At 37.7% G+C, this 18,825-nt stretch overlaps 1 protein-coding gene across 1 annotated transcript in view; it reads left to right on the top strand.

Annotated features, from left to right (window-relative positions):
• The window catches only part of METTL25 (methyltransferase like 25), a 182,104-nt gene that overhangs the window by 43,062 nt on the left and 120,217 nt on the right, over window positions 1–18,825 (top strand). The window contains exons 2-3 of the mRNA XM_006871821.1: window positions 5,102–5,266; window positions 14,161–14,267. Coding sequence (XP_006871883.1) covers window positions 5,102–5,266; window positions 14,161–14,267 — 272 coding nt within the window. The remainder of the gene's footprint in view (window positions 1–5,101; window positions 5,267–14,160; window positions 14,268–18,825) is intronic.

Raw genomic sequence — 18,825 nt, 5'->3', positions numbered from 1 at the left:
TTTATAGAGATCTTGTGTAGCAGATTTGCCTAATGCAATAATACATCGTTTGATTTCTTGACTGCTGCTTCCATGAGTTTTGAGATGGTTAATCTGAACAAAATGAAGTCGTTGACAACTTTAATCTTTTCTCCATTTTTATGGATGTTGTTTATTGGTCCAGTGGTAAGGATTTTTGTTTTCTTTACCTTGAGGTGCAGTCCATATTGAACATTGGTCTTTGATTTTCATCAATAAATGTTTACGTTTTCTTTCCTTTTAGCAAGCAATATTGTATCATCTGCATAACCCAGTTTCTCAGATTATTTGCTCAGCATAGAAATTGAATAACTATGTGAAAGAATACAACACTAACACGTATCTTTCCTGAGTTTAAACCATTCAGTGCCACTTGTTCTGTTTGAACAGTTACCTTTTGGTCTCTGCACAGTTGTGATCCTCATGATCACAATTAAGTGTTCTAGAATACTCATTCTGTACAATGTTGTCCATAGCTTGTCATGATCCACACAGTCGAAAGTCTTGCATAGTCAATAAAGCACAGGTGAACATCTTTCTGGTATTCTCTACTTTCAGCCAAGAGCCATCTGATGTCAGTTGTTGAGTTGGAACCCACTGGATGCTGTATAACAACAGCAATAAATGTAAATCTTAAAATAACATTGTTTTTACTTTTAACTTTGACAATGTAATTTGCATTTATCTGCCTTGAGATTTTTATAATCCAACATATGTTATATGACTCTTTCCATGATTCACATTCATGTCTGGTATCTTTTCAAAAATAATCCTTAGAGATATTGTTTAATCTTTGTGATAGTTAAGGTTTGGGCCTGGATTGGCAGTGGTTTCACAGTTAAATCATAGTTATCACCTCCTTGATAAACTCTAAAATGATGCATTCACCCCATGATGTGATCTGTTGTGATCAGTTCTTGTTGTTGTTAGGTGCCACTGAGTTGGTACCTACTCATAGAGACCTTATGCACAGCAGAACAAAACAGCTCTGATCTAATGTAATTGTCCTTTGTGTTGTAAATCCTGACTTCTATGATGCTAATAAAGTTGGATTCAATCTATAGGATTAGATTGTATCTTGAGTTAATCTCTTTTGAAATCTAAAAGAAGAAAGAAGTGAGCAAAGAAAGAGGGACCCACTGCCAAGAATGAAGAGTAGGAGTACATCCTTTGGATTTCTAGCTCTAGAGGCAGATTGATGTCAAGACACATGGAGAACTCCAGGAAACACTGGGCCTAATGACATTGAAAGAACACTATGAACTTTTCTCCACAGCCAGTGCTCTGAAGTCTGACTTCTAGCTTCCTAAACTTAAAGAGAATGAATTTTCTTTGTTAAATACTCATGGTATTTCTGTTATGAAAGCTCTATAAAAAACTAAGACAATAATGAAATGTGACCTGTTATATTTATTGAAAATAATTACAGATGCACATATAAGATATTGATTTAAAAAAAAAACAAACAACAACAACAACAACCCTCCTCTCTTTCAGCCACTGATACCTTATGCTTAATTAACTACTCTTTAGGAAACGCTTGTAGAACAGTTATATAGGATATGCAAGAAGTCAGTGCATGAAGAAAATAAGTAGACCAGGTAATAAAGCAGAGCAGGTATGGCCAGTATAGGGACATGTTGGCAAAATAATCAGGCCACATAATATGCAGATGTAATGGTCACCAAATTGAAAAATGAAGAAAAAGAAATCTTAACTGTTTAAAAAATATATGCTAAATTAAATTGAATTACATTATGTTTGCTGTTTCTCTTTGAATCTCTAAAAATAGCATGTAATGACAGTTACAGGCTGGCTTACTTGAAAACAAAGAAAGTCCAGCAGGTATCTTTCCGTAATTCAAAACAATGTTTTTCATGGAGTTTTAGACTATCTGAGCAAACTGATACCATTCCTAAGCGGCATAAATCACTGTAGGAATCAAAGTAGTATACTTTTAAAAAAAACATGTGGCTGTGGCTGTGTGCCTTGGAGTCGATTCCGACTCATAGAGACCCTGTACAGGTTTCTGAGGCTGTAAGTCTTTACAGGAGCAGAACGCCTTATCTTTCTCCCACGGAACAGCTGGTAGTTTTGAACTGCTTACCTTGCGGTTCACAGCCCGATTCGTAACCATTATGCTAAATATAGTAATGTGAAAAAGATAATGTCTATAATTTGAACCTCTAACTTTCTTAATTACTGAGAGGCCTATAATTAAAAGCTAAATAGCATTTAATTCATATTCAGTTGGCAGTTTTTCAGACATTTTCATTCAGCATAATAAAATTAATTGTAACCTTTACTTTTCCATCAGAAACATCGTGTTTCTTTCTGTTGGTAAAATTGTTCAATAACTGACTACTATAACAGCCTCTCTGAAATTTGAGATCTAACACTCTTATTCTGTCACTCTGAGAAATTGCTGCCCTGGAACCTGGGGATGTTGAGACTGCCCAGAAACTTAAGCATCTCACTTAATAGTTGAGTGAGTTTTCCCCTCTGTATCATGCCTGAACATTTTGATGTATATTTTATTACTTTCGGCAGTATATAAATTAAGTTTGCCAAATATACAAAGAACTTCATATAATATATAAATTATATCATAAATTCACCTTATAATTTTATAATTTAAATATTTAGTTGATTCACAAATGAAAGTTATACATCTTTGGCAATGTTAAGAAAACATTGTTACCAAACAACTTAACAGATAAAAGCCCAACTCACTGCCATCAAGTCAGTTCTAACTAATGGCAGAGTAACACTGTTACAGAGTAGGGATGCTCCATATTGTGTTTGTGGCTAAAATATTTATGGAAGTAGATCAGCAGGCTTCTGTGCTGCTGCTGTGTGGATTTGAACTGCCAGCCTTTCGGTTAGTAGCCAAACAATTACTGTACTACCCTGGGACCTTAAAGGAATCCATACAAATATAGATGTTGTTGTTGTTAAGTGCCATCGAGTCGGTTCCGACCCATAGCGACCCTGTACAGGGTTTCCGAGGGTGTAAATCTTTACGGGAGTAGAAAGCCTCATCTTTCTCCCGCGGAGCGGCTGGTAGTTTCGAACCGCTGACCTTAAGGTTCGCAGCCCGATTCGTAACCACGACGCTACCAAAGCAGTTTTTACTTAGAACTCGGAAAGCATTTGTCAGTTAAGTTGCTTTAATTTTTCTTTAGAGAGCATCATTATTCTTTATGTTTAAATGGGTTATTTTTAAGTTCATAAATATCTGTGGAGAATCGACTGTGCTAGAATAAATGTCACAGCATATGGTATGGTTTTTCTGATGGAACCAATTTTTTTCCCCTTAATTCCATCATGTTTATAAGGTGAACATTTTACACAATTCATTTAAGAACAAGATGTGTGTGTTTTGAAGTATAAAAATAATTTTCAAGAAATAGACAATGGTCCTCTCCATCAAAAGAGTTTCTTTGAACTACTAAAGACAAATGAGAATGTCTGTTTTAGAAAGACCTGGTGATCTGATTCTACAGAGGTTGTTGTTGTTGTTAAGTGCCCTCGAGTCGGTTCTGACCCATAGCAACCCTGAACAGGGTTTCTGAGGCTGTAAATATTTATGGGAGCAGAAAGCCTCATCTTTCTCCCGTGGAGCAGCTGGTAGTTTTGAACTGCTGACCTTGCGGTTTGCAGCCTGAATCGTAACCACTACGCAAGAAAATCTTAAGGAGCAGTTATATTGCATAACACATGGAGTTGCTACCAGTTGGAATAAACTCAACAGCAACAGGTTTGGTTTTTGGTTTAAATAAATTTGTTGTTAGGTACCATTGAGTCCATTCCAACTCAGAGAGACCCTATGCACAACAGAACTAAACACTGCCCAGTCTTATGGAATCATCACAATTGTTATGCTTGAGCCTATAGGTGCTGCTACTGTGTCAGTCCATCTGGTTGGTTGGGGGTCTTCCTCTTTTTTGCTGATCCTCCGCTTTACCAAGCTCTATGTCCTTCTTCATTCACTGGTCCCTCCTAACAACATATCCAAAGTATGAGAGACAAAGTCTCACCATCTTGGCTTCTACCTGGCTGTACTTCTTCCAAGACAGATTTGTTGCTTCTTCTGGCAATCCATGGTACTTTTAATATTCTCTAAAACCACAATTCAAATGCATCATTTCTTATACAGTCTTCTTTATTCATTACCCGTCTTTCACATACATCTGAGGGAATTGAAAATAGCATGGCTTGGGTCAGGTGCACCATAGTCCTCAAGCTAATATCTTTGCTCTTTAACACTTTAAAGAGGCCTTTTACAGCAGATTTGCGTAATGCAGTATGTCTTTTGATTTCTTGCTGCTGCTTTCATGAGTGTTGGATTCAAGCCAACTGAAGTCTTTGACAACTTCAGTCTTTTCTCCATTAATCATGATGTTATTTATTGGACTAGTTATTTATTGGATTTTTATTTTCTTTACATTGAAGTTCAATACATACTGAAAGTTATGGTCTTTAATCTTCATCAGTAAGTATTTTAAGTCCTCTTCACTTTCAGTAAGCAGTGATGTGTCATCTGCATAGCACAGGTTCTTAATGAGTTTTACTCCAGTCCTGATGCCAAGTTCTTTATATAATCCAGCTTCATGGATTTTTGTTCAACATGCAGATTGAACAAATACGGTGAAAGGATACAACCATGGCATACAACTTTCCTGATTTTAAACTATTTAATCTCCCCTTGTTCTTTTCTAACAGCTTCCTCTTGGTCTCAATAATGGTTCCTCATGAGTACAGTTAAATATTCAGGAATGTCCATTCTTTGCAGTGTTAACCCTAGCTTGTCATGAGACACATAGTTGAAAACCTTTGCATAATCAATAAACACACAAGTAAACACCTTTCTGGTGTTCTCTGCTTTTAGTCAAGATCCGTCTGATGTCAACAGTTGATATCCCTTGTCCCACATCATTTTCTGAATCCAGCTTGAATTTCTGACAGTTCCCTATTGCTCTTCTGTTGCAACTGATTTTGAATTATCTTCAGTAAAAGTTTTATGTAAACTGTGTATTATTATTATTATTAACATTTTTCTTTATTCTCTGATTTTTTAAAGGTATTTTTGATTTCTCCAAAATATTTTGTGAAATTTCTCAGAAGATGGTGAATGTGGAAGCTTTTGCTCTGGCTGCAAAGTATTATTCTCTACAAAACCTGGGAGTATGCACTTCTTTTGAACAATTGCTTGTAGCCCTTCAAGGAAATCAGAAACAGAGAATGGGTATGTGTATGTGTTTGTGTATGTGTATGTTCTATGTACTTAGAAACTATCTATTGTTCTTGTTAGTTAACTTTCTAACGTGTTCTTAATTCATTGTTAGACCTTATGTCATGAGCTGTCATAAATTAATACCTACCTAGGTAAGTGCATTTGGAATTATAGATCTTGCATTCGCCTTTGGTAATCCTTACTTCATGTTGTTCCTGCTTCAAAACACAGATTACAGTAGCTACTATGGATTCTAATGTTTATATTCATTTTTGTTGACTCAATGGACAGTTCTTTTGATGGAAGAGGAAAATATTATCTGCTTAACAACAATAACAAAGCAGACAAATTTTTCCTCTTCCATCAATGTATAAAGTGCAAGAATGGCATTATTATAGGTATCAAGATAGACAAGTGTGTTGTATCTCAGACAGGAATAAACAGTCAGACTACCAGTTAAGGTCTGGATGGACTATGTGGTATGCCTTGTAAAAGGAGTAGAGAGTTCACTTAGCCATGTGGGGGTGCATGCTGGGGATAGGTAACTGGAGCTAATGCATCCCCCATATTGGAGCACAACAATATATTGGTTTACTGTGTTATTATCTACCAGAAGAATGGCATTGTGCCTTCTTGACAAAGACCATGTCCCACAGTGCCAACAGTATATTACCACAAAGGTAACAACTGCCATTCTCAGGACCCTTAGTGACCACCACATCTATCTGGAAAGATCTTACTGAAACCCACTGTTCCAGTGTAATGACCTTGGGTTAAACCTGCACCCAGATATTCTCAAATGAGAAGACTCTCATGCTATAATGACCATCTTGACCCTACGCTGATGGAAGGTGTGTACCTTCCATTCCCCTGAAACCATCAACCCTGATTTTCTCCTCTGGCTTAGCCTGACTCTGAGGTCTTCCTGTCATAGTCCAGAGCAGGAAGAAAGTACCTCAAGTTGCCCAGGATAAATGAGTCAAGCAAGCTCTGGATTACAACTTTGCCTGTTAAGGAAAGTACACTGTTAAGGAAAGTACACTGACTCTTTAGACAGCAAGTCATTCTAATCTCAAGTAGTCTTATGTTTTCCAGGCAGCAGTCAAGAAATCAAACGACGTATTGTATTAGGCAAATCTGCTGCACAAGACCTTTTTAAAATGTTGAAAAGCAAAGATGTCAGTTTGAGGACTAATGTGTGCCTGACCCAAGCCATGGTATTTTCAATAACCTCATATGCATTCAAAAGCTGGACAGTAAATAAGGAAGACCGTAGAAGAATTGATGCTTTTGAGTTATGGTATTGGAGGAGAGTATTGAAGGTGCCATGGGCTGCCAAAAGAACCAATAGATCCATTTTGGAAGAAGTGCAGCTGGAGTGCTCCTTGGAGGCCAAGATGGCCAAACATCATCTCTCATACTTCGGACATATTATTAGGAGGGACCAGTCGCTGGAGAAGGATATCATGTTTGGTAAGGTGGAAGGCCAGAGAAAAAAAGGAAGACCCTCAATGAGATGGATTGGCCAAGTGGCAGCATCGATGGACTCAAGTGTGGCAACAGTAGTGAGGTTGGCCCAGGATAGGGCAGTGTTTTCGTTCTGCTGTGCATAAGGTCGCTATGAGTCGGTACCAACTCAACAGCACCTAACAACAACAATCCCATTTCCTACTTCAGCTCACTCATAGAGAAAAGGTCACCCAGTTAGGACTCCAGACTGCGTTTTCCAGCACTCTTGTTTCACCACTCAGCATTGTCTTATAGTATCATCTTTGTGTACTACCTCTTTGATCCTCTGCCAATAAACAACCATTTGGGACTGATGGAGAGGAGAAAACCTTGCTGTGGTATTCAGAGTAGTAATCCTCCAAAGATGTTCTGGAGTCCTGGTGTAGTGCTGTGAGTTAATGCGCTGGACTGCAAAGTCTGTTTGAACCAAAAGGTCAGTGGTTCAAGCTCACCAACTGCTCTTCGGAAACTCTATACAGGATCGCTATGGGTCGGAACTGATTCGTAGGCACTTAACAACAACAACAACAACAAAATATGTACTAGTTCTTATCCCAGGAACCTGTGAGTCATTACATTTCAAGGAGAATTAAGATTGCTAATGGAATTCAGGTTATTGGCTCACCTTAAAACAGAAAGATTATCCTTGTATTATTCAGTCCTGGTGTGGCACCGTGCGTTAATGTGGTGGATTGCAACGTTTGTTTGAACTGCAAGGTGAACAGCTCAAGGTCACCAGCTGCTCCTTGGAAACCCTATACAGGGTCGCTAGGAGTTGGAACTGACTCGACAGCATTTAACAACAACAACAATCACCCAGTGTAATGACAAGATTCCTTAAACAATAGAAAAATGAGGTAGAGTATTCATATGCGGTGTAAGGAAGACTGTAATGTGATGTGCTAAACACTTTCTAACAATTGCTGGATTTGAAGGTGGAGAAGATCCATGAGCTAAGGAATGAAGACAGACTCTAGAAGCTGGAAAAGGCAAGAGAACATACATTCCCCTAGAATCTCCAGAAAGGAGTATAACCCAGATGCCTTTTTTAGTGCCGCTGACCCATCTTGTCCTGTTGATCTCCTAAATGGTTGGCCCATGAAGAGCATGGGAGTTAGGATCGCTGATCTCTTATGCAGTCAGAAATTCACCTATAATTTCACTTGACCCTTGAAGAGCATGGGCTTGAACTATGTGGGTGCAGGATCACTGATACTCAGATTTTTAATTTTTCTATGTTGCAGTCAAGTCATGGGTGTAAGATAAGCACTGGACTCTTGCCTTATGGTCAGTGATTCAACCCACCAGCTGCTTGTTAGAAACCCTACATAGGGTTCACTGTAAGTTGGAACTGACTTGAAGGCACTTAACAACAGCAATGGCAGTGAGTTCAAGTGTCAAAATTCTCCACTTAGAATGCTATGTGATACTGATCATCTATCTGCTTGTGAGCACGTTCCTCTGTATTGGAGAGATGGACTGCTCACCTGGAGTGACTGGCATCACACAGCATTTCACGCTCGTGACACTTAAACTCACCATTTAGCAACAGGAGAAAAATCTGAGTATAAGTGGACCCATGCACTTCTAAACTGTGTTGTTCAAGGGCTAACCATATAATAAGCTTGTGCTGTTTTTAGCCCCTGAGTTTGTGGTAATGTGTTACAGCATCAGTAGGACACTAATACACATGGAGACTAGTATGAGAAGGTCCTTCAAATGACTGAGTAGAAACATACAGGAGGCTTAACATTTGAAAACACATCGTCTAAACATTTCCAAAATTTTAAAGAAAGAAAAGGTTCTCTTTGTAAAAGAAAGCCGAAACAAAACAATTTTTTTAAAAGTTATTAAAAATGTAGAACTCACAGAGATAATTATAAAAACAACCAGAGAAAATAAGAGATTACCTAAAAAGAACAATAAACTATAGTATCTTCTTATCAGCTGCAGTAAAGACTCAAGGACAATGGTAAAGCTCTTTAGAGTGTTGAAAATAGTCATCAATCTAGAATACTATACTAAGTGAAACTATCATTCAGATGTAAAGGTAAAATGAAGATACTCTCCGGCAAAGGCAGAGAGAATGTACATCTCAAAGATCTTGGCTGGAAGAGATCGCACTGAAAAATGTGCTTCAGAAATAAAAGGTTAGACAGTAATGTTTAGATACATTTTGTTTCCTTTTAATTATTATATAAGTTTTTGTATAAGGGATAGCTTGTTTTCTTATTCCAAAATATTTAATAGATTTATTCAGATTTTACATAGATATACAGATTCATATTTTCCTATTGAAAACCTGTACTTTTACCCTAAAATATTATAGTAGAATAACTAAAGGGTTATGATGGATGATTTAGGATGAACATGCATATGGAAGTGTTATATATTCATATGAGCTACCATTTACTGTAATATGACTGCTTGCCATTTGTCTCTAATAACGTTTATTATCTATCACACCATGTGTCTTACTAGCTAGTGCTGCTATAACAGAAATACCACAAGTGGACCATTTTAACAGAAATTTTTTTCACACATATTAGGAAGCTAGAATTCCAAATTCAGAGTACCGGCTCTGGAGAAAGGTCCCTGTCTTCTTTTAGCATGTGTAGATCCAGCATTCCTTCATGATCTCTGTGTGTCTTGGCATTAACCTTTCCCTGGATATTGGAGCTTCAAAGGATGCACTGCACTCTGGCTCTTCCCTGGTGTTGGTACTAAGTCACTTCTCCTCTGCTCACTGCTCTCTCTTTTTATCGCTGATGAGATAAAAGGTGCTGCAGGTCACACTCCTGGGAAACTCCCTGACATCTCACTGAACAGGGCTATGATGGGTTTCAGGTTACTGTAGCCCATCTTTAATCCTCTCAATGGTTTATTGTATCTCATCACATCATGGGGAATCATCAGATACTGCTACATTACTTCATTTTATTATATTCAAAGCACTGAGAATCATGGCCCAGCCAAGCTGACACATATTTTGGTGAAGACACAGTTCAATCCATGATACTATGCTTTTATTTTTTACTGTTAATATGGGAAGCAACTAGTGGAGCTCTAACATATATGAAGAAGATATTACATTTTTAAATTCAGTGAGGACTTAACCTGTATTTGATACAAACCGTAGTACAAATGAACACACCGTTTTAACAAGTAACTGCTCTGGTGCTATCTGTTCCCAAGCAATGATACGTGTTTTTACTTTTGCATGCAACAGATAATGTTGATTTAAAATTAATCTAATGTAAATTTATGAGGATAAAATTATAATAGTGGTTTTATCACACAGGATAAGCACTGGACTACTAATCACAGGGTTAGTGTTTCAAGCCCACAAACAGCTTCATGACAGGAAGATGAGGGTGTCTCCTTCCATAAAGTTTTATAGTCTGGGAAATGTTGTATAGGGTTAATAGGAGTCAGAATCTACTAGATGGAAGTGGGAGGATAGATTCTTAAGTAGTTGTTTTTGTAAAGGAGTAATTTCCCTGCTCCTCAAGGAGTCCTGGTGTAGCACTGTAAGATAAACACTGAACTGCTAACCACAAGGTTGGTGGGTCAAACCCGGCAGTCCCTCTTTGGAAACCCTATACAGGGTCCCAATGTATCAGAACCAACTTGGCAGCACTTAAAACAGCAAGGAATCATTTGGCTATGTCTGAAAATATTTTTGATTGTTTTATCTTGAGCATTGTCTAGTGGGAAGCTGTTGCTGTTGTTAGATGCTATCGATTCAGTTCTGACTCATAGCCACCCTAAGCACAACAGAAAAAGACATTGCCCAGTTCTGTGCCATTATCACAGTTGTTACGCTTGAGCCCATTGCTGCTGCCACTGTGCCAGTCTGTCTCATTGGGGGTCTTGTTTATGCTCACCCTCCACCTTATCAGGCTGGATATCCTCCAGAGACAGGTCCCTCCTGATAGTATGTCTGAAGGATGAGAGCTGATGTCTTACTACAGGTCCCTCCTGATAGTATGTCTGAAGGATGAGAGCTGGTGTCTTACTACAGGTCCCTCCTGATAGTATGTCTGAAGGATAAGAGCTGGTGTCTTACTACAGGTCCCTCCTGATAGTATGTCTGATGGATGAGAGCTGATGTCTTACTACAGGTCCCTCCTGATAGTATGTCTGATGGATGAGAGCCGGTGTCTTACTATAGGTCCCTCCTGATAGTATGTCTGAAAGATGAGAGCTGATGTCTTACTACAAGTCCCTCCTGATAGTATGTCTGATGGATGAGAGCCGGTGCCTTACTACAGGTCCCTCCAGATAGCATGTCTGAAGTATGACAGCTGATGTCTCACCACACCATACTTGCCTCTAAGGACTGTGTTTCTTCTAACACAGATTTGATGTTCTGGAAGTCCATGCTACTTTCAGTATTATCCTCCCTCACCATAACTCTAATGCATCAATTCTTCCATGGTCTTCATTATTCATTGTCCAACTTTCACAGCATATGAGGCAATTGAAAAGACTATGGTTTGGGTCAGGAGTACCTTAGTCCTCCAACTGTTATCTTTGCTCCTGAACATTTTAAAGATGTCTTGTACAGCAGATTTGCCTAATATAATACATGGTTTGATTTCTTGACTGCTACTTCCATGAGTGCTGATTGTGGGAAGTTAAGCAGCTTTTAGTGCATAGGACAGCCCCCACAACAAAGAATGAATCCTTCCCAAAATGTCAGTAATACTGTTATTCAGAAACAGCAACAGACTGTTTCTGATATTATTTTGTCATTCAAATTTTTATTCTTTGCCTATGTACTTGTGATCTATTTGAAACAGTGGGGCATTGTAGGATCAGCATCTTACAATGGGCATTGAAATAGTGGGGCACTGCGAACCACAACACTGGCCATTCAAACCCACCAGCAGCTTCTCGGAAACACTATACAGGGCCGCTCACTATGAATCAGAACCAATTCAACAGCACCTAACAACAACAACATAAAAGTGTAGAAAATATTTTATTGTATATTCTTTGTTCAATAAGTATTTTATGTAAATGTAACATTTTCACAAAATGAAAGCATCCATGAAACCACCATCCAGATAAAAAAATCAGGCATTATTAACGTGCTCCTCCTATCAGCCTTCCACCCCAAGGTAACCATTGTTCTGACTCATTACCACAGAGAAACGTTGCATATATTTGAACCTTATATAGTCTTTTGTGTCTGATTTCTTTTTGCATACACATCAGTGTTATGTGTTACAGAAGTTTGGTATTTTTCTTATTACTGTGATATTTCCATTCTACTTTTGATAAATATTTGCGTTTTCAGTTTTGGACTGTAGATACACATGTATATCCATATTTCTGTTGTATATACCCCTACTAGTGGAATTGCTAGGAGTCATAAGCTATGCATATGTATTAGTTTAGTAGATGCCATCAAACACTTTTTACAGAGAACAATGTATAAGGGTAAGTAAAAAATTATCCACATTCTGGTTATATTAAAATGCCCGCCCACATCCACTGCTGATGACAATATTAAGCATGCACGTGAAATGGTTTTATCATATAGATGAGTGACAGTGAATTATGTGGCAAATCATTTGCACATAAGCCATGGCTCTACTTATGAAATAATCTACAACAGACTTGAGTTTCTAAAAGTTTGTGTGAGATGAATACTGAAACAGCTCACAGGAAAGCATAAACAGAAGCGTTTGGACCTCTACAAACAAAATTTGTACCGATACGCAAAGGAAGGTAAAAGTTTCTTTAAAAAAAATGTTACTGGTGACAAAACATAGATTCATCACTATGAGCCTAAGAGTAAATGACGAGTATGGAATGAAAACATTGTCAATCGTCAACCATCAGCTGGAAAATTGATGCTTACCGTTTTTGGGATTCTCAAGTGCCAGTATTGGAGCACTATTAGGATAAAGGTTCAACAATCAACAGTGCTTATTACAGTGAGATGCTCGCTGAAGAGTTGAAGCCTAAACTTCCTATTAAACATAAGGACATTGTGATCTTGCATGACATTGCACATCTGCACACCTCTGCCAACACTGTTGCCAGTCTACAAATCTTCATTTTGAGGCTGTAATTCTTTAGGTAAGCAGAAAGCCTCATCTTTCTCCCACAGAGGTGCTGGTGGATACAAACTGCGGACCTTGCAGTTAGCAGTACAACACGTAACCCACTATGCCACCAGGGTTCCTTAGAAAATGAAATTTGAATTAGACAAAAAAAAAAAAAAAATGGCAGTAATGCTAACACCTGAAAATATAGAGAAATAGTCTTACCTGCTGTATTCCACCTAGAGCATCCTCCCTATAGTCCTAAACTTGCTGTTTTGGACTTTCACCTGGTCCCCTGCAAGCAGCCCTTTGAGGATGAAGATTCACCTCTGATAAAGAAATGAAGACAGTGGTGCATTCATGGCTCACAGCTCAACCTAAAAGACTTTAAAATAAGGGAATACAAAAGCTTGTGGACAGATGACAAAGTGTATTGAAAAGCAAGGAGATTATGTTGAAAAATGATGTATTTGTCTCTTCTAAAAGTTGATTAAAGTAAATGTTACAGCCAGAGTCCAGATAATATTTGACTCACTCTCATATCAGTTTATGTTCCCACATGCAGAGTTTGAATGTTCTCCTTGCTCCACATCATCAACACTTCATACAATCAGTCATTTCATTTTAGCCATTTTGGTGGCTGTGTAATATCTTACATAATTTAAAATTTCAAATTGCTAAGGACTGGCAATTTTGAGTACCTTGCCATATGTTCTTTGGCCCTTTATACTGTGAAGTGCTGTAAAACAGAGCCTTCTACAATGATGAAAATGTTCTATAACTACTGTCCTGTACACTAGAATCTAACCACATGTTGGTGTTAGCATTTAAAATGTGGCTAGTGTAACTCAGTAACTTAAAATTAAGTCTTTTGCTTAAATCATTTACCCATTTTTCTGTTGATTGTTTTTTTTTTCCTTATTGGTTTGTATGTGTTTACATTTTTTCTTAGGTACAAATTCTGTATAGATTTATGTTGTAGATATCTTTCCTCACTTTAAGAGTTAACCTCTCCGCTGTCTTAATGGTGTCTTTTGATGAAGAAAACTTTTGTATAGATTATTGATCTTTTTCTTTATGTGGCCAGATGACAAATTCCTTTTAGAATCAAGATAATTTTTTAAAAGACTATCATTGTTCTTTGAGTGTCAGTATTTATTTTAATTTATATTTTTATCTGTAACAGCTGAGCTAACAGAAACATACAACCTAGATAACCAAAATAAAGTGTCATTATTTTCAAATGTAAAATTATAATTAGCGTGAACATCAACCAATCATTAAATAAGATTTTGCTTCTTTACTAGCATTATCCTAGTTTTGTTTTATTTTGGTCAGGTGAAAATATGAAGCCAGATGAGTTTATGAATATGAAGAAGTCTCATGAAGTTCATATAATGTCAGAGATGATCAGCAACATTGCTGATTTTTGTGGAATACAGCAGGTAAGACTATTTCTCTATATTTTCAGGTGTTAGCATTACTGTCATTTTTTTTTTTTTTTTGTCTAATTCAAATTTCATTTTCTAAGGAACCCTGGTGGCATAGTGGGTTACGTGTTGTACTGCTAACTGCAAGGTCCACAGTTTGTATCCACCAGCACCTCTGTGGGAGAAAGATGAGGCTTTCTGCTTACCTAAAGAATTACAGCCTCAGAAACCTTATGCATTGTTTCTGTGAGTCGAAACAGACTTGACAGCATATAACCACCACCATCTCTATCATCTTGCATTTAAAAGATTATTAAGTGGTAGCCGATGTCAGATACATGATACTCTTTGTAATTATTACAATTTCATAGTAAAAAGAAAATGACTTTTTTTTTTTTTTCTGCAGTATTCACTCTTTTTAGAATGGGTAGAAGTCTATTTGATAGGTTGTAACTTTTACATGCAGCAACATTATGAAGATAACATACTGCAAAGTTGTTGACATCTTGGTGTGAGGTTTTAGGATAAGAACAGGACTATGAACAACAAAGTGTGTGGTTCAAACCCACCAGCTGTTCTTCAGATCCTAAACAAGGTCGCTATGAGTTGGAAATGACTCAGTTGCACTTAATAAAAACAAAGGATAATCCTGTTTGATATCGTGTAACTTCAACATATGCAACCACTTAACAAGGTATCAGCATATGATCAAGAACCCCTGGTACTGAAGGAAAAAGTCCAAGTTGTACTTAAGGCATTAGCAAAACCACATAGCTCCAGGAATGGACAGATACAAACTGAAATGTTTCAGCAAACTGATGCAGCACTGGAGCATTCAGTCATGTGTCAGGAAATTTGGACGACAGCTACCTGGCCAACTAGTTGGCCGATATCCATATTTGTGCCCATTCCAAAGAGAGAGGAGCAAACAGAATACGGAAATCATTGGACAATGTCATTAATATCACATGCAAGTAAAATTTTGCCAAAGATAAATGGTTGCAACAGTACATCAACAGATAACTGCCAGAAATTCATACTGGATTCAAAAAAGACGTTGTACAAGAGATATCATTGCCGATGTCAGATGGATCTTGACTGAGAACAGACAATACCAAAAAGATGTTTGCCTGTGCTTTATTGACTGTGCAAAAGCTCTTGTAAAAAATGTGTAGATCATGACAAACTATGGATAATTTGACAGAAAATGAATATTCCAGAACACTTAATTGTACTCATGAAAAGTCTGTATATAGTCCAAGAAGCAGTTGTTAGAACAAAACAAGGGGTTTTAAATGGTTTCCAATCAGGAAAGGTATGTGCCAGGGTTATATCTTTTCCCTGTACTTATTAAATCTGCTATGCAAACAATTGAGAAGCTGGATTATATGAACAAGAACATGGCTTCAGGATTGAAAGAAGACTCATTAACAACCTGTGGTATGAAGATAATACAACCATGCTTGCTCAAAATGAAGAAGACTTAAAATACTTACTGATGAAAATCAAAGACTGCAACCTTTAGTATGGATTGAACCTCAATGTAAACAAAGCAAAAATCCTCACAACTGGATCAATAAATAGCGTCGTATTATAATACTTATTATAATAAGCACTTATTATGTGGAGAAAAGATTGAGATTGTCAAGGAGTTCATTTTTCTTGGGATCCACAATCAATCCTCATGGAATCAGCAGTCAAGAAATCATATGACGTATCACATTATGCAAATCGATTGCACAAGGCCTCTTTAAAGTGTGCAAGAGCAAAGATAACAGTTTGAGGACTAAGGTGCACTTGACCTGAACCATGGTATTTTCAGCCATGGTTGAATTTCACATATGCATGTGAAATTGGGCAGTTAATAAGGAAGCTTATAGAAGAACTGATACATTTGAATTATGGTATTGAAGAATATTAAAAATACACAGACTGTCAGAAGAACAAACAAATCTATGTTGAAAGAAGTGCAACTAGAACATGCCTTAGAAACCAGAATGGGCAGACTTTGTCTCTCATACTTCAGACCTGTTTTCAGAAGGGACCAGTCCCTGTGTAAAGATATCACACTTGGTAAAGTTGAGGATCAGTGAAAAAGAAGAAGCCCCTCAATGAGATGGATTGACACAGTGGCAGCAGCAGTGGGCTCAAATGTAGCAACAATTGTGAGGCTAACACAGGACCAGCAGGTAGTGTTTCATTCTGTATTTGTGCATAATAGGGTTACTATGAGGTGGAACTGACTTGAAAGCATCTAACAACAACAACTCCAACTTGCAGCAACGTTATAAAGTTTACATTCTGTACAATTTTTGGGGGGTAAGTTTTCTCAGGATTTGGGTCAACAAAGTATGGTCTGTGCACCTGTCTCTTTTTAGTGTTGTTGTACAGTGCTGCTGAGTCAGTTCCAACTCATAGCTACCCTGTATAGAGTTTCCAAGGAGTGGTTGATGAGCTTGAACCGCTGACGTTGTAATTCAAACTGACCTTGCAGTCCAGTGCATTAATCCACAGTGCCACACCGGAACAAAAAAATTAATATACTAACATTCTTTTACTAAGAATCACAATGCATTCCATTTAGTTTTTGTGAGAAGTGAAGTCTGAAAATAGATGTTTTTAAAAAAAAAAAAAAGGTTGCCCACATTGCCTAGTAAAAATAGTAAGTTATTTTCCTTACACTTGTGTTGACAGCTGTAGGAGTAATAAAAGCTTTCCATCCCTGCAATTTTTATTAGATTCCAGCATCTTTTCTATGGATTCTTCCAAATTGGTAGAGAGTTTGAGAATGATTGGAAAACTCATAGTGGGCTAGACCTGCAGGGCCACTTGTGGCAATACAGAAATCTAGAGTAGGGGCTAGAGGAAGGCCTGTGACATTAGTTATCAGTTTTTTCTTCCTTGTACCATATCTGAGAAGTATCTGTCAGACTTAACATGGAGGTGATTCTGAACTGGATTAGAATGTGCAACTTACACACGCCCTTCTCCCACCTCATGTAATAACAAAAATCTTGGAGCAAGTGCTAGATTTCTAAAACTTCTTCAAGTAATTCTAAACTGATGCCTACTAGAATCCATTTAGAGTAATGACAATGGAATGGACTCCATAAAAAGACATGGGCGTGTTAATTCTAGTAAAAAGGGCCCTAACAAGCTCAGGCTTGTTAACAACAGCAGGTTCACTGGAGATGCCAGACAGAAAATTCAGAAAGTTGATAGTTGGGTAAACTGGAGAGAAGATGTCTTCATGGATGGCATCATCCTAAACAAAGAGCAGGAGAATGGGATAAAGTTTCACTGTTGAGGGAAAGACAGATGAGGCAGAGCATCAGAGACCACAAAAATTAGACTCAGATTCTGTGTAGAAACCAAGAAAAACTCAGTCACTTAGTTTGAGAGTACATGGAAGGGAAGGGAAAATTATGTGGGTCAATTCAGGATAATAAGTGATATTCTGTTTCCTGGGAATGATCTATACTATGTTGTTAAGTGCCATCAAGTTGGTTCCAACCCATAGTGACCCTGTATAGGGTTTCCGAAAAGCAGCTGGTGAGCATGAACCACCAACCTTGTAGTTCAAATGGCTTTGCAGTCTGGCGCATTAACCAACAGCGCAACACCAGGACTCCAATCTATACTATTTGTTGTTGTTGTTTAGTACCATGGAGTCGGTTCCAACTCATAGTGACCCTGCACAGGGTTTCTGAGGCTGTAAATCATTATGGGAGCAGAAAGCCTCATCTTTCTCCCATGGAATGGCAGGTGTTTTGAACTGCTGACCTTGAGATTAGCAGCCCGATGCGTACCACTACGCTACCAGAACTCCTTAATCTATACTATAGTTACTAGTTAATACTCCTATTATTTCAAATTTACACACTAACCACTAAAGCCAATGATGATAAAATTGAAGAATTCTATCAACTTCTTCCAACTGAAATTGACTAAACATGTATCCCAGATGTATTGGTAAATACATTGAAATGCAAAAGTTGTAAACAAAGAGGAATTATCTGTATTTGGAAAATATGGTCCTGATGATGGAACTGATGCTGGAGATCGCATGATAGAATTTTGCAAGGCCAACACCTTATTAATTGCAAATAGTTTTTCTCAACAACATAAACAGTTATTATTTACATGTACTTCACTAGATGGACCATGCAGAAATCCAATTGACTACATCTGTGAGAAGAGACCATGGAAAACTCAATGTCATCAGCCAAAACAAGGCCAGGGGACAACTGTGGAACAATTGCTCATATGCATATTCAGGCTGAAGATGAAAAAAATGAAAACAAGTCTGCAAGAGCCAAAATAATTTAGAGACCATCTCAAGAACAGATTTGATGCATTTGACACTACTGACCAAAGACCAGAAGGGTTGTGGGATGACATCAAGAGCATCATACATAAAAATATCAAAAGATCATTGAAAGCCCTCATCTGATTATTCAGTAATGCTTGTTAGTAATCTCGTACATGAGCCCTGGATATCCACAGACAAATGTAAAAACCTTCCCTAAAAGCCGAGACTGTAAATTCCAAACAGGCAAGTTCCCCCCGACCC

This window comes from Chrysochloris asiatica, unplaced genomic scaffold (assembly GCF_000296735.1).
Source record: "Chrysochloris asiatica unplaced genomic scaffold, ChrAsi1.0 scaffold00175, whole genome shotgun sequence".
Taxonomy (NCBI): domain Eukaryota; kingdom Metazoa; phylum Chordata; class Mammalia; order Afrosoricida; family Chrysochloridae; genus Chrysochloris; species Chrysochloris asiatica.
This window is presented reverse-complemented; position numbering and strand designations above follow the sequence as displayed.